General features: G+C 45.7%; 1 protein-coding gene across 1 annotated transcript; it reads left to right on the forward strand.

Moving 5' to 3' along the window:
• Nucleotides 1-314: 314 nt before the first annotated feature.
• LOC103285757 (1,25-dihydroxyvitamin D(3) 24-hydroxylase, mitochondrial) lies at nt 315-17,845 on the forward strand. Its single transcript, XM_008141189.3, has 12 exons — nt 315-572; nt 796-986; nt 2,175-2,268; nt 4,097-4,193; nt 6,355-6,446; nt 7,274-7,385; nt 8,853-8,998; nt 12,018-12,184; nt 13,604-13,682; nt 14,160-14,357; nt 14,449-14,569; nt 16,243-17,845. The coding sequence occupies exons 1-11, from the start codon at nt 315-317 to the stop codon at nt 14,557-14,559; spliced, it is 1,545 nt and encodes a 514-aa protein (XP_008139411.2). The 3' UTR covers nt 14,560-14,569; nt 16,243-17,845.
• Nucleotides 17,846-27,300: the final 9,455 nt, after the last annotated feature.

A 27,300-nucleotide genomic window follows, 5' to 3' on the forward strand; every position in this document is an offset into this window, starting at 1 on the left:
AGTCAGACTCGCAGACCCACAGGCAGACCAACATCCCTTCCCTTCGTCTTCCTAGGCACCGACCCCGGCTGCCCTCCTCCAGCCTCTGCGGCCGCGCTCGGCAGTCACCTGCGCCCTGAGGCTGCAGCACAGCGCAGCTAGAGCATCCTCGCCCAGGTCCTTTCTGTTCCTCTTCCGCCCCCTCCATCACATCTGCTTGTCCTCCTTGCCTCTTTCCCAGAGTCGCCACGCTCCCAAACCCAGCGGGCGCCACTTTACCAGCTTCGCCCTCCTCGGTCCCCGAGTGGTAACCCGCGCCGGGTCTCCCTGCGGCTATGAGATCCCCCATCAGCAAGAGTCGCTCCCTGGTCGCCTTCCTACAGCAGCTGCGCAGCCTCGGGCAGCCCCCCAGACCCGTGACATCCACGGCGTGCGCGCCCCCTCGGCCGCGGGAAGTGCCCCTCTGCCCGCTGATGGGACGTGGCGAGGCGCAGAACGCGGCCGCCCTTCCAGGCCCCACCAACTGGCCGCTGCTGGGAAGCCTGCTGGAGATTCTCTGGAAAGGGGGGCTCAAGAAACAGCACGACACTCTGGTAAATGCCTCGTTGCGCCCTAATTTCCTCTCCCTCTCTCCCTCCCTCTCCCTCTCCCTTCCCTGGCCGGCGCTCCAAACCCTCCCCGAGGCGCGCGGCCCGAGCGCACCGTGCGCTCGGGTGTCTCAGCTTCCCCGGGAGGAAGAAGGCGGGAGAAGGGAGTAGCCCGCTCGGGACCGTCGGGGATGCGCGCTGACTTCGCGCTGTGCCCGGCCCGCTGCAGGCGGAGTTCCACAAGAAGTACGGCAAGATTTTCCGCATGAAGCTGGGTTCCTTTGACTCCGTGCACCTGGGCTCGCCTTGCCTGCTGGAAGCGCTGTACCGCACGGAGAGCGCATACCCCCAGCGGCTGGAGATCAAACCCTGGAAGGCCTATCGCGACTACCGCCAGGAGGGCTACGGGCTGCTCATCCTGTGAGTCTGCGGGCGGGGAGGGGGGCAGGATGGGGCCATGGGGCTGGCGACTGCGCCTAATGCGCTTGGAAACTGGGGAGAGGTTCCCTGGAGTTGGACCCCTCTTATTCAGAGGACACGAAAGCCGCTACCGGAAGTAGTCTGGTCCTCCTGGTAGACCTGCGTGGGTTGAGGGACAGCTGTACTGCGAAGGGGCTTAACACCTGTGTCCTCTCCGCCAACAGGGCAGGGCCAAAGCTTCCCGTGAGACCAATGGCAGAAAGCCTTACACAGATTGTGGCGGGATGGGGTTCTGAAGTCAGCGTGCCAAGCAACATGTTATACAAACTAAACTATCTCTTGAAGTTCTCCAAGACCCCCTCTTGGAAGCTCAAATGCCAGAAATTAACTCCCTTCGCTTTTGACAGTGACCTTTTTTTCCTAAGGGGGGGAGGTGATGACCTAGGTGTCCGTGAAAGGTGGGGTTAAGAGGGTGTCAAGGCAGCATTTTCGAGAGATAAATGCTATAACGTGATGTGATTCCTTTGCTTTTTCATTGTTACCATTTAACAAGTTAGCACTTTTTTGCCCCAAATTTAATGTCTAATAGTTATACTTTGGGGATAAAATTACTGGAATTAAAAAGCATAGTGATGCTCGGCGCCCTGTCACCCGCTGTGGGGAAGTGAGAAAGGGCGCCTGATGGAACAGGCTTTTTCCAAAGCCTGCGGCTCTGGCTGTATGGCATTAGGTGCAGGCAATGGCAACATTCTAAATCTGAGGTGTTAGGTAAGTGTGACTTGCAGCCCAAGTCAATGGGTTGAAAGAAGATAAGATCTTTCCTCAAACAGTCCTGGGTTTCAGGGTGGGGGGGTCTTCAGGTGCCCACTCTCAGTGCTGGGAATTGAGGTGTCTGGCCTCCCAGCTCAAACCCAGTAAGGACACCTCCACAGCCCTGACCCCAAATTATCTGGACGTCACCTTTCTGGCGCTTTCTTTGGCCAGGAGGAAAGGTGCTTTCTCATCCTATCATCAAACCGGCCCCAACACTCCATCCAGTGCTGAGAGTCTCCGGGCACTTGCTGGCCTGATGCTCCGTGTTGATCTGATGACACAGTTCGTGCAGCAGCAGAGTTGGGGTGGGGGGAGGGGATCTCTGCCTCTTCCTTCTGGTCTTTGCAACTTGCTCTAAACAGATTTCTCTCCCAGGGAAGGAGAAGACTGGCAGAGGGTCCGGAGTGCCTTTCAGAAGAAACTAATGAAACCAGTGGAGATTATGAAGCTGGACAGCAAAATCAATGAGGTGCGCAGGCTGGGGCCAGCTTTTCAGGGTCTCTGGGGGAGGGAGGGGTGTTTGTGGAGCCTTAAGTCACAACTACAAAGTGCAGAGGGCAAAGCAGGCACTTTGGATGATTCGGGGGCTTCACGTTCTCCTCATTCCTCTCCCCGTCTTCCTCCCCCAAAGCCTTTATTTCCCCTTTCTCTCCCCTTTCTTTAAAATGTCCTATTAAGGGAGTAGTTACAAGCACAGATTTTTGTAAACCACAGTCTTGGATTTGAGCATCCGCCATCCATCCCATGTAACCTGACTGTACCATTTAACTTCCCTGAGCCTCAGCTTCCCAATCTATAAAATGGGAGTGGCAACGGTCACTCCATAGGTTTGCTGTGGTGACTAAAGGAGAGAATGCTTATGAAGTTCCTTGGTGGTGACATTTGAGCTGGGTTTTGCAGGATGAGTAAGAGTCTACAAGCCAGAGAAGGTGGAGAAAGGCATCCTGGCAGAAAGAATAGCCAGCTGCCAATATGGAGGCCTGGTATGGCATGGCATGGAGTGTTGAGAGAACAGTGCATTCAGCATGGGTCTTTCCTGAAATGATGCTGCACAGAAGGCAGGTCTGTGCCGGGCGAAGATATTTAGACATATCATTTAGCGCACAGGGGGCTGAAGGGGAAGGGATTGAAGCATAATAATCTCTTTTTCTTCCTGTTCACTCTGGGTGTTCATTTTGAACTGAGCTTGCACCCACATAGATTGTATGGGCGAAAGATGGCAGGTTCAGAGCTTCCAGGGGCCAGGTAATGGATATACACGCATAGGGCAGGCCCTGTAGGGGTTTCAGCCAACAGAACAGCGCGTGCTCTTCCTGGAGGTGACAGCTGTCCCAGTTCCAGCAAATGACTGCCCCGTGGGAATGCTGACACCATGTCGCCAGCTCCTGTAATTGCTTATTACAACAAGTAGTGGAAAATCAATATGTTCCTGTGAAATCTCTAAATATTTTATGGTAACTAATCAGAGTACATTTGAACGCACTATGTGGGCAAACAAAACATCCCTGTCTCCCCGGTGGGCTGGGTAGGCACACGGGCTTTGTTCCAGGCCCCGCGCAGGCGCTTCTCAGCTCTGTGTCCAAGGGCAGGAGCCTTCGCCTCTCTCTATGCCTCAGTGTTCTCACCTGGGAAATGGGAGAAATGACAGGACTTTCTCCCTCACAAGATTGTAAGGATCAGCTAAGAAAACAGCCTGGTCCAGCGCGTGGCTCTATGGAAGCCTCGGGAAATGAGAGGCTTTAGTCATCCAAAGCCCTGATTTTGGAAACTGGCATCTAATGGCCTTACATAACTCGTCCAAGGTCACAGAGCTATTTAGCCAGGGAGCTGCGTCCAGAATTTGCAGATCTCCTGGCTCCAAGTTCAACACGCCTGACACAATACCAATCAGTAAAGAGATGTTTGCTTGCCCAGATATGGAAACGGCAAACCTCAGGGTAGTTATAGCATCACAGCCTTTGAGATGTGCCAGCAGCGACACTTGACTGATTTCCCCTTTGTGGCTTATTCCCCGTTCTGATTAGAAGAAATGTTTTCCTTTCTTTAAATTTAGATCCAAGTCTGAAACCTTAGCTTCAGGGTGGCGGCAGGAAAAGCTGAGGAAATAACCCAGGACAAGGTTGCTAGGGTGTCAGGTGGACTCCCCAGGAAAGTATAGAGTTAGTGCTACTGCAGAGGGGGTAACCGGCTGGCCAGGGAATGCACAAGGTAGTGAGACCTGAGGTTAGCTCGCTGCTCTAACTGTTTTGTTTTCCCTCAAAGACTAAAATGTGTTTTTGTGGTTCCTTTCTGCTAAGGTCTTGGCTGATTTTATGGGTAGACTGGACGAGCTCTGTGACGAGAGAGGCCACGTTGGAGACTTGTACAGCGAGCTGAACAAATGGTCGTTTGAAAGTAAGTGGTCTCCACCGCCTCGATCATCTGCCTTTGCAAGTGATTTTCGGATAAAGCGTGGCTCTGCGAACAAGGCGACAGTCTTTGGAATCCTGCACTATTCTGAGTAGGAAAGGCCACCGCGGCCTTCTGAATGCTGTCAGCACTGCAGCTCCGCTTTGCACGCTGGGCTTTGTGTGGGCACTCAACAAACACTTACTGAACACCTGCTATTGCCAGGCACCGTGCTAGGGACGCAGCATTGAATAAAGCAGGCAACATCCTGGCTCACCTGGAGATTGGGTTCTAGTAGGGGTGGCAATTGACAAGTAAACACATTTCAATATACACTCTGCCGAGGAGAGAGGGGCCCAAGAAAGAACCTAGGTGCCTAGATGGGGCAACTCCGCTTTGGTAAGGAGACACCTGAGCTGAGACCTAAAGAAGGGGAGGTGCACCCGCAGAGGTATCTGTGGGAAGACCGTCCCAGAGAGCGGAGACAGGCAGTGCAAATGCCCTGGGGCAGAAGCATGAACTTGCCTTTGAGGAACTCCAAGATGCGGGTGGATTGCAGGGGGAAGAGGAGCTGAGAAAGACCAAGCCAGGGCCTGTAGGTCCCGGCAAGGACTTTTAGTTTGAGTCCCATGGGGCACCATGGAGACTTTTAAACAGAAGGGGATGTGATCACGCTCTTCAAGGATGGCTCTGAGAATGAGAAGCAGAGCCCTGCCTGGATGAGCTCACTGCCCAGTAGGGTGCAGGCAAGGCAATCTCCATAGACTAAGCAGGCTCAGGCCGTGGGCGAATCCCAGAGGGATGCAGCGGAGCTCGGTCTGGGGGTGCTCTGTGGAGTAGGTGCCATCTCAGCTAGTGGAGGAGTAGGAGTTCGCCAGGTGAGAGTGAGGGAAGAAGGAATGTTCCCAGTGGAGAAACAGAGATTATGTTGAAGGAACAGGAAGGCATTTAGAACAACTGGGGCATATCCTGCAAGGGAGGGGAGGAGGGGCTGGCGAGGCAGAGGATGGCTGGGAGGAAGGCAGCAGCCAGCCATGCAAACCCATGTAAACCAGGGACAGAGTTTGACTTTGAACCTGGGAGTACCTGGGAGTGACAGTAGTGCTTTTAGCAGGAGGGTGGCATGGTTTGATTTGCTGCAAGGGTCACTCTGGCTACTGATGGGAGGGAGTGGACATGGCACCCCGAGGTGGTAGCTTTTGTCCTGACCTGTCACCTCACTTTAAAGTTACGGACCAGTCATCTGAGCCCACGAGAAAGCTCCATGCAAACAAGAAATCCACAGAAGGTGTTAAGGGAAAGAGGGGTGAAGAGAGGGGATGATTACAGAGGAGAAAATAAGCGTATGTTTTGGAACTTGCCCACTGTAAATACTCAAATTAAGGAGTATCAAATGCATTTGTTTGCAAGTCAAAGAGAATCTGACTGCGGCGGTTTAAAAATTATTGTGTAGCCTTGCGGGAAGGCCAGAGGAAGGCAGTCTGGGCCACACTGGGCGACGCCGTGGGGGAGCCAAGCTCGGCATCTTCTCGCTCATCCAGCCTTACTTGTTGGCTTGATGCAAGATGGGTCCTGCCCCTCCGGCCTCACCTCTGCCTTTCAGGCAAAGGGAGAAGGAAAGAGGGTACAGCTCCCACTTTATCTAGAAAGCCAAGGAGTATTTCCTTTTGGTCTCACTGGCCAGACCTGGGTCATTTGACTGTTTCGGTGGCTTCAGGAAGCAGGGGAATCAGGGAACAGGCTTGTCAGAGTCTTAGATCCATGCTGACTCACTGCCTGAGGACTGACACTCTGACACCCTAAATAAAATCGGGGTGTCTTAGGGAAGAAATGAGGGAGAACGAGTACCCGGTAGGCCATTCACGATGTCTGCTGCATGTGATGTCAATGATAAACTCTGACAAAAGCAAGACGTACAGGAGAGATTCATTCATGTATGGAAATGGCTACGTTTGCACAGTGGTATTTCTGACCAGGAGGTTCAGCGGGGCATGGGTCATTGGACCTGCAGGTAATTTCTAGAAGGGTGATCAGACGTTCAGACCCTTCGCTTCTCCTGTGTTCTTAGAAATGACCTCATGTTTCTGAGAGATGGAATTGAGCCCTTAGTAGCCAGGTAGTTACAGAGTCCAAGTTGGGTAACAGTGGTCATTATCTTATATAACAGGCATCTGCCTTGTGCTCTACGAGAAGAGATTTGGGCTCCTCCAGAAGAACGCCGGGGATGAAGCCTTGAACTTCATCATGGCCGTCAAAACAGTGAGCATCCGCAGGGGAGAGCGCCGTGTTCCCAACAGATCATTCAGGCATCGCAGTGTCCCCAAGAGGGACATGCACACAGATCTTATTACAATAGTTCATTTCAGCGTGTGCGGTGTATTTCCGTGCATGGATGTGTACCTATGCAAATATAATTAAGAAGTACATTAGACCACTGTTTAGGCAAAGTTAAAGTAGGTGGGTCAATTATAGGTCAGTTGATTAAATTAATGTTTTCAAAAGCCTGAAAATGTTCAGATTTTAAATTTTTGAATCATTTGGGTTGTATGTGGATGTAATAGATACTGTGAAACTGGCATGGGAATGGCTGAAGTTCAGAATTCAAGTGAATATAAGTTATAGTTTCTTTTTTCCTTATTTTTAAAATATATTTGTATTGGTTTCAGAGAGGAAGAGAGAGGGAGAGAGAAACATCAATGATGAGAGAGAATCATGGATCGGCTTGCCTCCTGAGCTCCCCACACTGGGGATGGAGCCTGCAACCCAGGCATGTGCCCTGACTGGGAATTGAACCACGACCTCCTGGTTCATAGGTCAATGCTCAAGTACTGAGCCACGCCAGCAGGGCTCCTTCTTTCTTAACATGTAGGTTGTAAGAGCAAGTTGATATTAAACTCCATTGAAAAATCAATCGTCCCAAAGATGATTTTGAATATGTTACTGGGGGACCAGAGCACAGAGGCCTGGGGGTGTCCTTTGAACTCTGGCCTTTGGGGAGCACAGGGTGCTGTGTGCAGATGCTCCTAGACCAGAGTGAACGTGTCTTGGAGGGAAAGAGGGATGAAAAGCACTTGTGTTCCTCGCAGATGATGAGCACATTTGGGAGGATGATGGTCACCCCGGTCGAGCTGCACAAGAGCCTCAACACCAAGGTCTGGCAGGCCCACACGCAGGCCTGGGACACGATTTTCAAGTCAGGTAACAGCCACACCCAGCCCCTGTCTCCCGAGCTGCCACTCAGAGGTCGGCAATGACCTTGTGGCCTGCCCACCTAGATCCTCCGATGGAGTTGCTCCTCCTGGTTCTTTCGGGCTGTGCAAACACAAGTGTGGGGATCACTCTGGTGTAGACAAATTCTGAGGAAAAGGCAGGAGGCGGCGTTGTGTTGTCTTGGGGAACTAGAAGTGAGTGGTTAAAAGCGAGAGCTTTGGAGTCGGAGATACCTGGGTTCAAGCTCTCGGTCTGTCACTGGGGTGGCGGGGTGGCCCAGCGTGCTGTCTCCTTTTCATCATCAGCTGTCTTACCTCTAAAACGGGCTAGCAACAGCAACAACAACAACAATAAGAGTGCTCCCCTCAATGTAATTGCTTCTAGGTCTAATATAGATAATGTGAAAACCTGGCATATGACAGTATCTCAATGGATCAGAGCCATTTCTGCTACATTATGGAGGGAATATTTGATGCTAGGGGTTATTCTAAGATATTATATTATATTATATTATATTATATTATATTATATTATATATACTTACTAAACATACTTATTTAATTCCCACCAATAAACTTATGTTAGATCCTTCCATTAGCCCCAAGTAACAGAACTGAGGCACCAAGAAGTTAAGTAACGTTCTCAACATTACACACCCAGTGATGGCAAAGCCAGGGTTGGAAGCCAATCAGAAAGGCTTCCGCAGCTCAGCCTCCAGCCCCTGTACCACTAGTGTCGTCATTGTCATTGTCACCATCAACACTATTATTTCTCTAGTGGTGGCTCACGTCAGGGACTGAAGTGAGGGAGGGCCGCCTAGAATGTAATTCACAAACCTTAGAAAATGTTAGTGTTATTGTCAACATTCATGGGCATTGCACGTGTGTGTGTGTGTGTGTGTGAGAGTGAGTGAGAGAGAGAGAGAGAGAGAGAGAGAGAGAGAGAGAAAGAGAGAACACTAGGGGAGGGTGTTCTTCCCTCCTCTATAGCCAAGATTTGGGAGCCACACCCTATATTAGCATGTCTGCCTGTATCAGTGACCATATCAGCTAGACACCTGGGCCTGATTCTGAGCGTGGACCCAGCTCCCACCTGTGTCATCATGGTCTCCTCCCTGCTCTAAGCTCTTGCTGGTCAAGATGTGACCACAGATCAGCAGCAGCAGCATGACCTGGGAGCTTGTTAGAAATGCAGACGTCCAGGCCCACCTGGACCCTCGGTTCCGAGTCTGCATTGTAGGAAGATGCCCAGGTGACTGTGGTGCACTTTGAGAAGCCCTAGTCACGTGAGCATCCATCCATCCTTGATGACTCAGCGAGGCAGTCGGGCTCATCTAACAATCAATGTCCCCAAAAGCCCTTTCGGGTGTTGCTAGGATTCCATCTCTTAGGTTCCCTCCATTCTTTTCCTCACCCTAACGTTCAGCTGGCTTCCTCTCCCTTTTCTCTTCAACAGTCAAATCTTGCATTGACCGCCGGTTAGAGAAGCACGCGGAGCAGCCCGGCGCGGACTTCCTCTGTGACATTTACCACCGCCATCAGCTCTCAAAGAAAGAGCTGTACGCCGCCGTCACGGAGCTCCAGCTGGCTGCCGTGGAGACGGTAAGGGCGCGGCTCTCTTTGCTAAATAGTCTGGGACACCTTTCATCACGATGAGTTTTAAATAGTCATTCAATTCACTCATTTCGCGAGGATTAACTGAGCTCTAGCTGAGCAAAATTAAGAAGTCCCGCAGCAGGTGCCGTGGGAGACCCGATGCACAGGCTTTCCGCTCACACATTAGGAGGAAAACTCTCCTAATGACTGTCCTAGCGACGGCACTCCAGAGCAGGGCAGAGCGCTGTGATAAGCATGCCAGCTGTCTCGGGAAGGCAGAAGCAGTAAATTCCACGCCACAGCAATTGAAATTTTAGATTTTCAAAAATTGGACATACCTTAGGAGCATGCTACCTAACTGTGGCTGTAACTTATTATAAAAATTTTGAAATACTCTCTGCCAGTCCAATACTTTCTTTATGGTTAACATTGGAATCATGGTGCATTTGGGAAACATTGATTTTAGTTTAACTGAAACAGCTCCTTTTAAATACCAAGATTCCGTCCCTGCTGTAGGCAGTGGACACTCGCGGTAGGCACTCAGTACAGTCAGGCTCCAAACACAGATGCTGACAAGTGTCCAGGTGGGCTTAACTGGCTTTGATTCATTGTTGAGCTCTCGTTGGAGTCATGCATATTAATATCCCTCAAAGGCCTAACATTTCCTGCACAGAGTCCCTAAGAAGAATCTATACAAGTTCACTTCTTTTTCTTGCTTTTCCCCTTTCCACAGTGTCTCTTCTCTGAAGAAAAAAAAAATAGCATTTTCTACATCAGGAGATAGAAAGGTTCTGATTTCCCCTCATGACCCAGAAGGCTATCAAAAGTGGGAATCCGTTTCAACTCACTTTCCTGTGGGATCATGACTCCTTAGAGCGATTAAAACTAAAGCTGCACCCATTTCTTTGTTCAACTGGAATGTGAGCTCCATGAGGGTGATGACATGGTTTGGTCCCCTGCTGTATTCATAGGATGTGGAATACTTGGCATACAGTAGGTGCTCAATAAATGTTTGTTCAATAAATGAAAGAGTTCAGGAACTATTGAGTTCCTACTATGTGCCAGGCACTATTCCAGATTCTTGACATGCCACCATGAAAGAGTTTTCTTCATGGAACTTAAACAGCAGTGGGGAACAGACAATAGACATGTAAACAAACTAATACATGTGATTATTTCAGATAGCGGTATGGGCGTGGAGGAAGCCATCAGGGTGATGTAAGAGAGATGGGGGAAGGCTCCCTCTCTGGAGCTGACACTGGCATGTTGAGGAGCCAATCATGGGAAGATCTGGTCGAAGAGCACTCCAAGTAGAGGAAACAGCATATGCAAAGGCCCTGGGGCAGAAAGAGAGATGGAGCTGGCGAACTAGCAAATGTGCTCAGAGTTGAGATTGGAGAAGTCGATGGGCCATGTTAACCAGGAGCCTTCGTACGACATTTGGATTTTATTACACCTGTGAGAGAAAAGCAAGGAGTGTCTTGATCAAATTTATGTTTTGTAAAGTGGGCTCTGGCTGGTGGGTGAAGAATGGACCTAGCGGAGAGAGAGTGCAAGCAGGAAGCCAGCGATGAGATGGACGCCGTGACGAAGGTCAGGCCAGGACAGTTGGTGCCCGGGAGGTTCCGCAGGCCACTTCCCCTCCACTTAGCCCCCAGCTGCCCCGACAGGCAGGGCTGTCTCCGGGCTTTGGTGAAAGCTACAGTTATCTGTCTTTTGGAAACTCTGTTTGGTACTTGTGGTGAGGGACCCGTTGATAGGGCTCAATCTGTTTCTTTTTTAGCCCTGGCTATTCTGAAAGTCTCCTTTGGCAAATCGGGGAAATCTGAAATCTATCTAATTTGGCGGCTCCGCCCTCTTCCTGTCTGTAAATTACTCTCTGGTACTAATGCCATCCGTCCACATTCGGAGGGAGCCGAGGCTGCCAGCCCTCTGACATGAAGAAGCCTGCCTGGGGGACATCGTCTTCCAAAAATAATAAATGCCATGGCTCCGAACCATCTTGCGCTTTGCTCGTTCATGTGACTGGCGCATGTGCCGAAGGAAAGCGTCTTCGTGTCTACAGAGCGAGGACACGATGACCACTTGTAAGGGACTGTTTGGCTTAAATTGGCTAAAAAAAAAAAAAAAAGGCCTACGGAACAAATGCTTGTGACTAGCAGTGGTGAATATTACGACGCTAAAAGCTGCACTTGGCTGTTTCCACCAAAAGGAAACCAAGGGTGCCACTTGGAAGGCAGGAGCCTTTGTCAGACGGTGGCCGGCACCTTGAACTACTCGGCTCGGTGCCACAATTTCTTATTTGGGTGTTGGCACCGTCCCACGAGGCCCTTTGCATGTGGCTGGAACCCTGAGAGTAGATCATACCTTTATATTTTTGTGGTAAATTTTTAGGGTGTGCCAAAAAAACACACACAAACAACAACACCTTTCTTTTAAATTCCAGAAATACGGTTTCTTGTGTGTTTGCGCTATAAAAAAAGTTTAAATCTCTTATAGCAACTCTGGGATCTCTGTTGCTCTCTCCCCACTCAAGTTTATATCAATTTTATATTAATAATTCTCTAATTAAGCTCTTTTTCTTTTGAGATAATTATAGATTCACATGTAGTACTAACCCCGTTGGTAGCACCTGGCATGACAGTAATCGTTATCACACCCTGACCTTGGCATTGAGCCAGTCCACGCGCCTGGCTTCCCCTCCGCCGGGTTTCACATGCGCTCCTTTGTGCTCCAGCCATTTGTGTACCACACGACATTCTAAGTGCCCTGATGTGGCACGTTATTGGCGGGATTCTATTTTCTTTCCCTCAATTCATAAACTAGCCTTCATTGACACATTGCATAAGATCGATTTGACTCTCCATGCACTGTGTTCATTTAAGGCGCAGCAAACGAGGGCATGTGAGAAAGTATCACTGACCTGTTTATTGTTTATTTGTGCATCGCCTTGCGTTCAGCTCAGACTGGCTGTACGGCAGTTTCTTTGCAGAAACTCACGTTTGTGTCCGTTGGTTTTTTTCAGACAGCAAACAGCTTGCTGTGGATTCTCTACAATTTATCCCGTAATCCCCGCGTGCAAGAAAAGCTGCTGGAGGAAATTCAGAGCGTCCTGCCTGAGAATGCGGTGCCTCGGGCAGAGGATGTGAGGAATATGCCATATCTAAAGGCCTGTCTGAAAGAATCCATGAGGTAAGCGCATACGCCTGAGCCAGTGTGCGTATGGGAGAGCGCTGTTCTCTTAAATACACAATAAGGGGTCCCCCCCAATACAGCTCCCACAGTTGATTCTGAAACTTTTCTCAAACTGGAAAAAAAGAACCTCAGGAGCATATTCCATTTCTATCACTCATTCCCTGAGTCATTTGGGCGAATTCTGTGACATCTTGGAAAGTCAGTGACGGGCCCTTTAAGTCGGCAAGAATCATCCTCTCAGGGGTGCGGTGAGCACTAATTAGGGTTCTGGGCAGGCCTGGAGGGTCTGACATGAAAGCCAGCGAGGGAACCATGTTATTATATGATAAGACATAGAGACATCTTTATTATTGAGCCTCTGGTATAAAATGTCCTCAAAGTCCTGGTCAGTGTTCTCAGTGGTGAGAGCATCGGCCCACACACCAAGGAGTTGAGGGTTCGATTCCTGATCAAGGGCATGTACCTGGGTTGCAGGTTCGATCCCTGGCCTTGTTCAGAGCTAGTGTGGGAGGCAACCAATTAATGTGTCTCTCTCACATCCATCTTTCTCTCTCTCTCTTTCTCTCACTCCCCCCTTCCCTTCCACTCTCTAAAAACCAATGGAAAAATATCCTCAGGTGGGAAGTAACAAAAATAAATAAATCTATATTATAAAAACCCAGTGGCCCTAACGCCATAACGACCAAAGACTGACACGGGTGGGCGGGGCAGAGCGATTTTGCATGCTGGGCTTCTAGTAAGTAAATAAGTAAATAAATAATAAAAAATGTCCTTTGAAAATTCTTTTTACACCCTTTCTGGGAAACAAAACTCATTCCATTTTAGGATTAAAAGGAAATATCTTTAACTTTATGAAGAGTGAATAGGAGAAACCTAGAACAGTGGTCGGCAAACCACGGCTCGAGAGCCACATGCGGCTCTTTGGCCCCTTGAGTGTGGCTCTTTCACAAAATACCACGTGCGGGCGTGCACATACAGTGCGATTGAACCTTCATGGCCCATGCGCAGAAGTCGGTTTTTGGCCTGGGCAAGTCTATTTTGAAGAAGTAGCGTTAGAACACTCAAGGGGCCAAAGAGCCGCATGTGGCTCGTGAGCCGCGGTTTGCCAACCACTGACCTAGAACAAACATCAAGATTCAGGGGAAAGACATTTGAAGTTTAGGCTAAAGCAGGGAAACCACTCTGAACAGCTACTAAGCCGGCTTGTTCGGGGGAGCGGGAAGGACTGGCGGGGAGAGGGTGCCAACGCAATAAAACAAGAGACAGAACCTCTTTGTGAAGAACTGTGACCAGGTTCCCCTTTGGGCTTGGGAACTTAATGCAACAATCGTCTACTTAAGCAGAATGCGTTCCCATCAACACTTGAGCTAGCACTTGGTCTGTGCCTGCCGTACATCTTTGATTTTGCTTTCCCAGGCTCACCCCCAGTGTGCCATTTACAACCAGGACTCTTGACAAGGCGACAGTTCTGGGTGAATATGCTTTGCCCAAAGGAGTGAGTAGAATTTGTTTATTTTGTACCTTACAGAGCTTTGAAATATGCATCCGGTTCCCCTAAAAATATTAACAGAGAAAACATTCGTTTTGCAAATAAGTAGATTGTAGCGCATGGTTGACATGTGTTGCATCGTATAGGATTAGGAGTAATGGCTATGGGGACAGACCTGGATTCAAGTATAGACCCGAGTGAGTCATATAAGCTCTGGGAGCCTCACCTTTCTCATCTGTAAAATGGGGATAATAATAAGATCTATGACATGGGTTTGCAGTGAGAATGTGATACAGAATATTAAAGTTATTTACCTATTTAGTCCCTGGCACATTTCAAGTCTTCCATTCATGTTGGCAATCATCATTATTATAAACTTATGGGTGACCTGTATATCTATAAGGTGACCGTTTTTGTTAAGTTTCGCTTTTCAACCATCTTCTTCTGCTCATTTTAAATGCATGTGTTTCCGTGTGTTTGTAGACAGTGTTGATGCTAAATACCCGTGTGTTGGGGTCTGACGAAGAAAATTTTGAAGACTCCAGTCAGTTTAGACCCGAACGATGGCTTCAAGAGAAAAAGAAGATCAACCCTTTCGCACACCTCCCGTTCGGCGTTGGGAAGAGAATGTGTGTCGGGCGCCGGCTGGCTGAGCTCCAGCTCCACCTGGCTGTCTGCTGGGTAAGCCCTCACCGCTTCCCGCCGGTGCTCTGTGCGGCTCCACAAGGCGGGGCCGAGGGCTCATTCTCCTTTCTGTGCTCCTGTGTTCCAGATCGTCCGCAAATATGACATCGTGGCCACGGACCACGCGCCCGTGGAAATGCTGCACTTAGGCATCCTGGTGCCCAGCCGGGAGCTCCCCATCGCCTTCTGCCAGCGATAAGAGGCCTCAGGTGAGCGTCTGGGATGCTGTGCGTGACGGGGTGAGCTGAGCCGAGAAGTCAGCCAGACCCGGGCTTGAATCCCTGCTCCCCATCAATTCCCTGGATGACCTTGAGTAGTTACTTAGCCATTCTGCCTCCTTTTTTTAATTTTTCATTTGTAACATGGGGACCTAAGTAGTATTTATCCAGATGGTTGATATGGATAATAAATACTTAGCTCAGATTCTGGAATCAACTAAGCTTTCAATACATGCATGCTGCTGTCCCCGTTTTTGCATATAAATATTACGGGCTGACACACTTTTTCTGTAAAGGGCCAATGTGCAAATGTATCAGGTTTTTCAGGCCATCAGGTCTCACTCACATCCATTTAACTCTGCTTTGTAGCTTGAAAGCAGCCTCAGGCAATTTGTCAAATAGCAGAACTGTATTATGTTACAGTTCTTTGGGTCAGAGGTCCGACACAGCTCTAACCAGGCTAAAAATCAGGGTGTTGGCAGGGCTGCGGTTCTTTCTGGAGGCTCTCAGGGAATAACTATCCACTTGCTAATTTGGGTTTTGGCAGAATTTGGTTTCTTGTGGTTGTAGGACTGAGGTTCCCCATTTCCTTGCTATCAGCTGAGAGCTGTTCCCAGCTTCTAGAGTCACCTGCATTTCTGGGTTTATGACCTCTTCCTCCCTCTCCACAGCTACCCAGAGTGAGCTGAGTCCCTCTGCAGACTCGAAATTCTCCCCCTCCTTCTGTCCTATCTCTCTGATAGGCTGTCATTTAGTATAAACTCCTCATCTCAGTATCCATAACCTTAATCACACCTGCAAAGGCATGCAAAGTAATGTATTCATGTGAAGTAATATATTGCCATGTAAAGAGATATACTCACAGGTTCAGGAACTAGGGCACAGGCTTTTTAGAGGGCCATTATTCTGCCTCACAAGACTACGTTCCAATAAAACTTTATAAAAACAGATGGTGGGCACTATTTGGCCACAGGGCCTTGCTTTACAGACCACGGACATATTTGTGTTATGTATGGACCAGCCTGTATTAAACACAATGTAATACTTTTCCTGTACTCACTGTTAATTATTCAAGTGGGGGAAAAGCCTGAGAAATCTCTAATATCATCTTCTGTGGAAATATAACATTTCCAACATACAAGCTGATAGAATTCCATGTTAATGTTCAAACTTAATTTCAACCATTCTATGTTTTCAACAGAATCTCCTAAAATTTTGCCTAGAACAAGTTGCTATTTGCTAACTGAGTTGAGGGGCATTCACTGATAGGTGGTTATTTAAGGAAACATGCAGTTACAGGTGGAATTTCTGAATGAGGCCTAACTGAATCCCTCCCCAGGTGTCCGGTCCCATGATGCAATGTATTCAATGCTGAGCATCTCAACAGCACCGAATCAAGTAAAATAATGAAGGAATTCTAGCTGAATTTTGAAACTCAGAGGTTTCAGCAAGGACAGGATGCATGCTTATGGTGACGAACCACACCTTTGGCAAGAGACCAAGACAATTTCTGGTTTAAGCGTTTATTTTTTGCAGATAATTCCTCATTTCACTACACTTCTTTGATATACCATTGGGATATACTTTATTTAAATCTGTAAAAAATACAGATTTTTTTTTTTTTTTTACCAAGACCTGGAGCAACAATTGTTATTCTCCCGCAGGGATGGTGCTGTGGCTCCCGCAAGACTCAGCAGCGGACTTCACAGGCCAGAGCGTGAGACGGCACACGGGACCCTTAGACGCTGTGTTTATTTATTTCTTCTGTGCGGCTGCCCCCGAAGCTGCACTGTCCGTGATAGCAGTGAAGACAGACTCAGGGGGGCGGAGTGGGTGTTATAATACCGGCACTCCACAGGGTACAGTGCTGGCGTACACTTGACCAATGCCACACCATCCTGACTTAAATTGCCCAGGATCTTGCTTCCTCCTGCATTTTCCATGTCAGTTAGTCGGGTACAAGTCAGACGTTTCTGTCCCTGCCCCACCCAACTCTCCACTTGAATCTTGACTGCTCCCGAATAAGTTTACAGAATCACAATAAAACCCCTACCATTGCTCCATTGTCTGGGGCTCGGGGTAATATTGAGGGTCCATTTATTGTAACTCTGCTTAATGTATTATTTGGAAAACACATTTGCTTACTAACGTCAGCAAAGCCAAATGTTGGCTAAAGTTATTAGGTCCCTGGGCCACTGCACTTTAAAGTAGGAACATCATCGGGAAATGAGAGGACACCTCTATTTTAAGAAGTGCTTTAATGAAATCAGAATCTCCTCTCTAAGAAGAACTTAATGGCTTACTGTGGCATCATTAAGCTCTTTATTTAGTGCATGTATCTTCTCTATGGCATTAAGGAGCTGGAGGAACAGTTTTAAATTGTATGTGTATGGGTGTATTTTAATGGAAATTTGTTTATGTCATTTTTTAAAATATGGTATTTCATTTATGATCTGTGGTTTGGGGCAATATTATTGTTCAGCCACAGTTCAAAAACATTTAGTGACTTACCATGCCTTAATTTCCCCATCTGTAGAATGGGACAGTAGAAAAGTGTACCTACATTATAGATTAACTATATGGGGCAGTGCAAAAGTAGGTTTACAGTTGCTCAAATAATCTATACTAATAAAAAGGGTAATATGCTAATTAGACCAGATATCTTCTGGATGTCCTTCTGGACAAAGCCACTGTGGCAGGGGCTGAGGCAGAGGCAGTTAGGGGCTATCAGGCCAACAGGGGAGAGTAGTTAGGGGTTGATCAGGCTGTCAGGGGAGGGCAGTTAGGGGCGATTAGGCCAGCAGGGGAGCAGTTAGGGGGCAATCAGGCCAGCAGGCAGGGGCGGTTAGGGGCAATCAGGCTGGCAGGCAGGTGAGCAGTTAGGAGCCAGCAGTCCCGGATCGTGAGAGGAATGTCCAACTGCCAGTTTAGGCCCAATCCCGCAGGGATCACACATCCCCCAAGGGGTCCTGGATTGGAGAGGGTACAGGCCAGGCTGAGGGACCCCACTTCCCATGCACAAATTTCATGCAGCAGGCCTCTAGTTAATAAATAATAATACAAGAATAAACTCTTTTGCATACTCACAACTGTAAACATACTTTTGTCCACCCTGTGTAACCCATCCTCTGACTTGAACTCCATGGGACACTATGATTTCATAAATGGAAAACCCATAGAGATTTCTGCAATACCTATAAAAATTTTCTTAAAACTTGTTTACATATGGTTTATTTACACATATTTTTACTACCACTTTTCCCAAAGGTGTACTATATATTTCTGTATATTTGATAAAGATTTTCCTTTTTAGGTTATATTTTTAGAATATTTCAGAAGTATACATTTATATCTTTATATTTGAATAAATATATACATATTGCTAAAGTAAGTAGAAGCTTTCTTCCTGCTATGAAATTATTTTTAGAATTTTAAATCCATGTGTTGTCAGATTTCATCTGTGTATCTTTTCAGAATTCTCTGAAAGTAAGAATAAAGGTTTTAAAATTTGACAGATGTTTCCTCTTCATTGCACTTGTTACAAATAAATTTTAATATTCAAATGTTGTCTTACTAGAAAAATTCTCATGTGGCCATTTCATGAGCTGTGTATCACAAAATCTACCTTTATGAAAATCTAGACTTCAGTAACAAAAGGATGATTTGAATGGCAAAATAATTTTCCTTTTTTTGCCACTTAAACATTTTTCCAATCTGTTGCTTCTTTCCCCACCACCTGGACCACAGCAGAAACTCCCAGCTGATCTCCATCTTGCTCCTTCCAGTCTGTTCCTCGTCCACCTGCCATGTTGGTCTTTTCAAAACCCAAACCTCATTGTGTCTCATTCCTGCTTCTATGGCTTCCCATCGCCTTCCGAAAGCCAGTTCCTGCAGCTGGACTTGGGTGTCCTGTGAAGGATGGCCCCCTGACCCACGGGCCCCAGACCACTCACCCTGGATGCCCCGGACTCCAGCCCCACTGGCTCCTGCCAGCTCCTTCTATCTCTTAAAGGCTATCTGCCCCTGAGTGTTGGCACCTGCTGTCCTTCGTCCTGGCATCTTCCTCTGTCTCTTTTCTTTCTCCCTCTCTGCACCCTCAGAGCTCCCCTCGAGCTTCCTGCAGGGAGCCTTCCTTGATGACCAAGATCTGCACAAGCTGATCTGGGACCAGGGTTCATTAGAGAAGTGATTCCCGGGGACACCTGTGAGGGACAGGAAAGGAGCCAAAGGAGGGTGCCATTTGGCGCAGGGTGGGGGTCGGGGGGTGCAGCCTCAGCCTGATCCTGGGAGCTAAGAGTGTGGCTTACAGCGTCAGCCCTGTTTGCTCTCCTGGTGGCAAGGCACCCAGCTGCACCGCGGGGATGTGAACTCCCAGGTACTAACTCTCAGCCTGTCCATGCAAAATAGCCACAGCAGGTGTGTGAGGAGGGCTCAACAGGTGCCAGCCAATAGGAGCGAAGCATTGGAAGCTAGGGGGATGCAACAGCAGTGTCAGCTACCCCTCGCTTCCCTGAGCACCTGGCCTAGAGTGGACACTGACCAACAGAATTGTATTCATGATCATAATAACTAGTATTCACTAGTATCGACTGCTCTGCACCGGACGTCCTTGTGAGCACCTCATACACATGAATGCACGAGTCCTCACACCCCACCATACAGTTGGGATTATAATTCCCCCATTTCACACCTGAGGAAGTGGAGATGGTGGTGGCTCCAGGGTCCGTGCCTTACCTCCTACAGTATATCCCACTCGTTCCTAACTCTCCACGATGGTGTGTTGACATGATGTGTGTGATTATGTGACTGATACCACCTACACATACATCACACACACACACACACACACACACACACACACACACACACACACACATGATACCTGGCTTGGAGCTCATAATAGGCTCTCAGAAAACGTTTTTCTCCACCTAGTTGCCCTTCTTGGTAACGTTTGCGACAGCCCTTTGCACGGCTGTTCCCTCCCACTGCCTACCATCCCTCAAGGGCTGCCCAGTGCCTGACCCAGCACCAGCGAGAGCAGGACACACTTCCTCAGAAGGCCAAGGAGAACATGCAGACGCCTTCCGGGGACTGAAGGCTGTAGATGAAATATGGCGCATATAGAACATTAATATACAGTATTATAAAATTATGACACTTAATATAGATATTAAATATAAATAAATGTAAAATAGAATGCAGAATAAAACATATCTGATATATGTAACTTCTTTCCCTGAGTTCTTCCATGAGTCAGACCTACCTTCAAATACCTTAGCTCACTTGCCCTACGCAACAATTGTGATGGTTCATTTTAGGCATAGACTTGGCTAAACTCTGGTGCCAGTTTTGACCCTTCCCTGCACCTTGACCCAACATTCCTCACACGGCCTTGCCAGAGGCCTGGGAACTTTCCCGTTCCTCACAGGCTCAGAGAAGTCACATATCTCGCTCCGGGAAACACAGTAAGCGGAAACCCTAGACGCAGCCCCTGACCCTGACTCCGCAGCCCCTTCTCATTCCCCTTCACCTTGTGGCCAGACTGTTAGCCTATCAGCAAGTATTTAGCTTAAGCCTGTTGTTCAAGCCAAGGCTGGTTGAAAGCCCAGGCTTCATTTATGATTCAACCTAATTTGTTGAGCTTTCTCTAATCTCCTGGGTTGGACATTGATCCAAGTGACTTAATCACTTTTGCTGCCCATGACTGTTCTGTCCTGCAAACCTCCCTTATCAGCAAAAAAATATTTGCAGAACTCTTCATCATCAGGATGCTTTGCACCTGGGCCTCCCAAGCAGCAGCAACTCCCAGGACCGAACAAAGCTTTAGAATTAAGGAAAGGGTTTGCACAGTGGGTGCTTCCCCCGCCCCCGCCCCCCCCCCCCAGATTCATTTTGCTTTAGTGAAAATGAGTGTGAGCTACTTTCTACACATGCTGAGTAGCAAGATGAGGAAGAAAGAGTCCAGAGTTGATGGCACGTGACTGAATGATAAATGCTTTGTAATTGTTTTTCATGTCATTGGTTTCCTTTTTGATAAGTTGTTTTCCTCTTTCCGTTCATTTATTGTTGACTAGAGGGCCAGCAGGTGTTCTCTGGTACTTGCCAACACCTGTTGGTGTTGACGGCTGCCTGAAAGTCAATATTGAGAAAGATTCTGGAGTTGAGTCCAGACACACAGGAAGAGAATTCTAACTTTCCGCAGTGCCTGCCAATAGCCTGTGTTATGTATTTGCCCATCTATACACAATATCTTCTGAGTGCCAAACTTGGAGGTATGTAATGAGAATAGTTTATATTTATTAAGCACTAACTGTGTGCTTGGCATTGTATTAAGTATATTATATTGGTTTTTTCAGTGTTTTTATTAAGGATGCATAAGTCCCCCCACACACACACACAATATACATGCAAGATGAATTTTACAAACAAATAATTTTCATTACTGATAATGTGTGTGTTTATAATTAGCTTCTGGTAATACTAGTTCTTTTTCAATTTCTAGTGGTATTATTAAACTTGCTTCTTAAATAAGTTGATTTAAATTTTAAAGGGGAAATTATGGTAAGTGAATGATATTTTAGGAGGCATACAAAGTAGGCAACAATCATGAACATGGCACAAGAATGGCTGGAAATTTGGAACTGCTGGAATTTGATAACCCTGTGATGATGGTTTGAGTAGACTGAATTTTACAGTTGAGGAAATTGAGGCTTGGAGATTAATAAGATGCTCAGGACTCATGGAACTAGTATGTAATATGGCCAGGATTTGAACCCAGGAAGTTGACTGTGGAGGTCGAACACTCAGTTGCCCATATGTTCCCTACTGCCTGGTAATCACATCTGGGTATAACTCCCACCCCTTGAGTATGGGCAAGACCAGTCACTTGCTTCTAGTCAAAAGAATATATAAAGGTAATGGGATGTCACTTACCTGATTGTGTTATGGAAGATGCAACATCTGCCCTACTAAGAGACTCTCTCCTTTGCTGGTTTTAATGAGTAGGCAGCTATATTGGGGAGACCCACAGAGCAAAGAACTGAGGGCAGTCTCCTATTAAAAAAGAAAGTAAGAAAAAAAAACCACTAAGTCTTAGATTAACCATCAGAACCAGCAACATGCACCAATTATCCAATATCTATTAAATCCTTCTCTATTAAAGTCCGTACTAAGGATAAAGGAATTCTATTCTCATATTACAAGAGTTGATTCTTTTTTTTAATTTATCTTTATTGTTGAAAATATTACAGATGTCCTCTTTGTTTGTTTTTTTCCCATTGACCCCCTCCACCTCACACCCTCCCCTCCCAAGGCCTTCACCACACTATTGCCTGTGTGCATGGGTTATGCATATATGCATGTAAGTTCCCTGGTTAATCACTCTCCACCCACTCACCCCTGCCTTCCCTCTGAAATTCATCGGTCTGTTCCATGCTTCTCTGTCTCTGGAGCTATTTTACTCATCAGTTACAAGAGTTTATTTTTATTCCCACCTTGAAATTCTCTGTTCCTCTCAGTATAATTCACTACGGGGACAAGCTTGGGTTTATTAGTTATTTTTTAACATCTAAATTGTAGAAAATTATCTGAGGTCACTGTTCTCAAATACTTTCACAATTTTTAATTCCAGGTACATTTTAACTATAGGAAAACCCCACAAATGGGTTATCTTACTTCTCATTGAAAATGAATAAATGAAATCAAGGAAGAAAATGTGAAAGTGAATAAGCAGAGAGGCAGCATTGTTTTGAGACATCAATGAAGTGGATTCTATTTTTCACTGAGTAACAGAAGCAAATGATTAATTAAAATGAGCGATGAGAACCATAAGGCCATAAAGATGAACTCACGATTGCCTTCTAGAAAGACAGTTGGCTCGCTAGACCATAACTACAGAGACAGCAGAAAAGAACAAATATGTGGCCATCGTGTTCTCAATGAGATTCCCCACACTAATTCCATCTTTTTTGTTTTTCCTCCAGTTTCCGGAGAAAGGTGCTGAGTCCGACTTTGGACAAGCATTAAGCCAACCTGCCAAATCTTCCCAAGGTTCACTAGCAAGTGACCTGAAAAAAAATTCATATTAAGGCTTTAAAAGTCTACAAGTGCCGGAAGAGCTTAAAATAGTTAACTCATCAACCAGCCCAGAATGAACCTAGGATAAGCTTGTGTAGCATGTTCCTTGCTGGGACCAGAAAAAAAGAAAAGAAAAAAAAAGTAGGAAACAACTTCATTTGAGGAAAGGACAACTCAACTGTATGGGTCAATAATATCGAACTTCTTAGATCCTGAATGGCCATGGTAGCTATTCATGTTCTGCCAGATCTGGGGAAATCACATTTTATCCCTAAATTTCTAAATAACTCTGATCAAGAAATCTGGTAAGTTCTCAAAGTTACACTACTCTTCTCAAATGAACTGGGTAACTTGCCTTCTTTTCCTATTTTCAGAAAAACTTTGGGTTATCAGTACCTTAAAAGGGAGTTGTAAAACACACCCATACAGCATACAGATATAGATAGTAATTTGCAGGGTCCAATATAAAATGAAAATGAGAAGCCCCTTGTTAATTTTTTTTTTAATTTCAAAAGAGTGGCACAAAGAATTTCAAGATAGTAGCACAGCGCAAGGCCCTTCTAAGCACGGGTCCCCATGCCACTGCCCCAGCCATATCCCACACCCCTGGAGTCAGCCCTGACATGGGTATGAAGATGTTTGACCACCATATCAATTCCTTTAATGGTTACTGGTTTATTCAGATTTTCTTTTTCTTCTTGGGTCAGTTTAAGTAATTTGTACTTTTCTAGAAAACTGTCAATCTCATTTAAATTTATCAACTTTTTGGCCCATAGTTGTTCAGTGTATTCTTTTTTGATTTTTAAAATATCTACTATAATTGAGGATTTTAAAATTGTTATCATTACTTATTTATATGTGCTCTGTATCTCAACCAAAACCTATCAAAAAACAAAATTGGGTTTTTCTTTTTAGCTTTTCAAAAAATAAATCTTTGGTTTTTCTTTTTAGCCTTCCAAAAAACAAATCTTTGCTTTTTAATTTTAGTCATTCAAGAAATAAATCTTTGGGTTTTCTTTTTCCATTTCATTAATTGATGCTTTCATTTCTATTATTTCTTTACTTCTTCTTTCTCTTCTCTGCTTTCCCCCTGACTTCTATAGCCTTAAAAATTAAAAATAGGTCTTGGAATCTCTCCCTTCAAAAATCACTAGTTAAAGAAATATATTTTTAGTTCCAAAATTTAGGGTACAAGTCGTATGAATTAGGGTGGCATAGGAGCCTGGTGAAAGAGAGAAGATATGTTAGAAAGCAAGATGTCGATTCCAGCTTCAACTGCTCACATCTACCTGTGTCCTCACGAAGGTGGTGCAGGTTCTAAACTGGTGCTGACCCCTTTCAGGGGATAAATGTCACTCATTTCACAACTGCTCCCACCTATGAATACCACTTTGGGGCAACATTTTCCCTATAAGTAAAAACAAAATAAATAAAATTTAAAAATTAACCCTTTAAATATGCTTGATGAGAATTATTTAGTTCACAGCTATGGGTGATGACTTCAAAAAATGTTATTTACAAAGACAAATGTCCAGTCTGTGGATGGTAGGTGGCTAATTTGATTTCTTACATATTACATTTAAACAGAACAAGAGCCTCACTCTCCTTACCCTCGTCCCGGCTCCAGTGAGTAACAAAGGCTGGACAGAAGGCACTGAGGGAAGTAACCTGGGAAATCACCAAGTGACAACTGCCCAACCCGCTTTGCAAATTATTCCCTTCTCATTTCAACTTCAACAAAATATCACAAGTTCATGTATCGTGGTCTTTGGGATTCATTCCCAAATCTTTGAAAGGCCAAGATGTAGATAGAAAAATAGAGTATTTGATTTGAAAAAATTACCTTTCCTATGAAATATACCATTTATTTATTTAATAAACATGTACAGAGCACTTACTCCCAGCTAGTCATTGTACTAAGCATTTTACAAGTTTGTCTCTTATAATTCCCATAGCAACTTTACCATCGATTTTAAAAACTCAGAAATGTTATTTGGCTAGAAAGTGGCAGCTCTAGGCTTCAAACCCAAGTCTACCTTGGGCTGAAGTTTCCAACTGCTACCCAATCAAACGGTTTGTAAGATGCCTCATTGGCCAAGTCTTCGTTTCTTCACAAAATGAAACAGAAATATCCTTCACCATCTTTTTTTCCTCCTTGGAATACAGTAGTACGACATGAAACCAGTGGGTATAGAAATACTGTAAGGTGCTTAGATTAGTTACCTATTGCTGCATAAGAAATTGCCAAAAACATGGCTTTTAAAAGAATTTATGTCATACAGTTTTCATAGGGCAGGAATGGTCCCACGAGGCTGAGATCCAGGTGTGTCAGCCAGAGTTCCAATCGTCCAAAAGCCCTACCAAGGCTGGGGAACCCCATCCCAATATGGCTCCCTCGGGGGGCAGGCAAGTTAACGCTCTTGTTAGGGAACCTTTGACCCTCATTACATGGACATCTCTCCATGTGCTACTCTTGAGTGTACTCACAACACAGCTGACCTCCCCCGGTGAGAGCAACCCGTGGAAGAGCGAGGCAGAAGCCACATTTCATTTTAGGATGTAAGCTTGCAAGTAACACATGTCATTTCTGCAATGTCTTATTGGTTATGCAGGTCTGCTCTGCTCAGTTTAGGAGGGGTCTATCCAAGGGCTTGAATGCCAGAAGATGAGAATCATTGAGAGACATCCTGGAGACTGCTACTGCTCTACTCTACAATGTAGAGTCTACATAGAGAAGCTAATAATAATAAGAACTATCACTTACTAAAGTGCTTACTATGTGCCCAAGGAATGCTCAGCACCCAGCACATATTTCATTTTAAATGCATAGCAACAGCAGCCACTCACTATTGTCGTCAAACCCAGGATACAAATGAGTACACAGATTTGGATAAATTCAGAACCTGGTGTGAAGTCATCTGCCTGATAAGGGGGAGTCTAGATGTGGATCTAGGATTTGATAGTAAAGCCCAAGGTCTTAAAAACTATATTTTATCACTTCATTTTATATTAATTTTTTTGTTAATCCTCACCCAAGGATATTTTTTCCATTGATTTTTAGAGAGAGTGGAAGGCAGGGGTTATACAGAGAAAGAGAGAAACATCAATGTGAGAGAGACACATCAATTGGTTGCTTCTCGCAAGCGCCCCAACCAAAGCTGGGGATCAAGCTGCAACCGAGGTACACACAATTTTAAAAATGCTTCCACTGTCATTCGTGACCTTTCCAAGCTATGTAGGAATGAGTTATTAATTGTTGGAGATTAACATCTGCACTATGGATTAGCAAAGGAACAAAGAATTGGCTTGTCAGGCCAGATTAGGCTGAGCAAATTATGAATGCCAGGAGCAATTGAGTTCATTGTAATGAAAGGTACAGTTTCCAGAATGCATTCCATTTACCCAGCTCAGAAGGAATTTTATCTGTCATTGAAGCAAACTTTAGGGAATGTATAAATTTCCATGCCAGTGTTGAAACTGCTTTGGGAATCTATGCATTACTAATGTATTTACCTTGCAATGCAAACAGTTCCCATGGGTCTTGTACCAGCACTGAGAAAGTTGAGAAAAATGACTTGTGATCTTGATGTTATTGCTCAAATTATGTTGGTAATTCAGTTCTAGACAGTGGCTTTGGGAAACACGTTTGCCTCAACAAGTTAATACATTTTAATCTATTACTAGTAATTAGGCAGCTGATTAACTGGGTACAAACGTTATGGAGGGAAAATCAGGATTTTACCCCCTGCCTACCATTAATACTAATCAATTGAATATATCGGTGGAAATCCCTCAGATTTCTAGCAATTTCTGGCAACTTGTAGAAAGCTAAGCCATCAAGCAGAATAGTAAGGGCTACGTGCTCAGTCTAGCTGTTGATTTAAATCTTGAACACCGTGAGAATTGGAGTTCAGGCAATCTTGTTCTCGGCTACTTTGCCAGAACCTAGCCTAGTACCTGGTACATAGAAAATGTTCAAAAACATTAATTTTTATATAAGATAAATAAAGGAATGATCTTGAAAACTTTGTTGCCTTCGTTTCCTAAAAGACTCACAAGAAATGCAATTCTGGTATGGATTGGAAATCCTGATTCTTATCCTCCACCCTGTTCCAAATAATCTTTTAACACCTTTTGATATAAATGTCTGAATCATCAGCTCATTCTTCGAACTTGAGAGTTGATTAGATTTTGAATTGGAGTTGAACTTAGATGCTCCTGTCGACCTGGCCCAAGGCTTGACTCACAGCTCATCTGAAAATGAATGGTGAGCCAAATTTTATCATGCAGAGGAGAATTTTTTATGATAGGTCTGAGCTTCCGGCATTACCAGGGTTTGTCAAGATCACCAGGTTCACAGTGTGCAATCTAACCTGATTGCACACTTGACTTCCCCCAAACATTATCTATCACCAAATTTTATGAAGCACTTCAAGGAGTAGCTACAGTCCATAGTCATAAAAGATGGAGTAAGAGCAAGAGCAGTAGTTGATAACATATACGAAGGATGTGTATGGCAATCATTATGGCTAAGTTTGTTACCAACATTATCTCACTTTGATCTTCATATCAATTGTGAACTGTGATGTAGCATTACCTGCATTTTCCAGATGGGAAGGCAGAGCTGAGAGAGGTTAAGAAATATG

This window comes from Eptesicus fuscus, chromosome 12 (assembly GCF_027574615.1).
Source record: "Eptesicus fuscus isolate TK198812 chromosome 12, DD_ASM_mEF_20220401, whole genome shotgun sequence".
Classification (NCBI taxonomy): domain Eukaryota; kingdom Metazoa; phylum Chordata; class Mammalia; order Chiroptera; family Vespertilionidae; genus Eptesicus; species Eptesicus fuscus.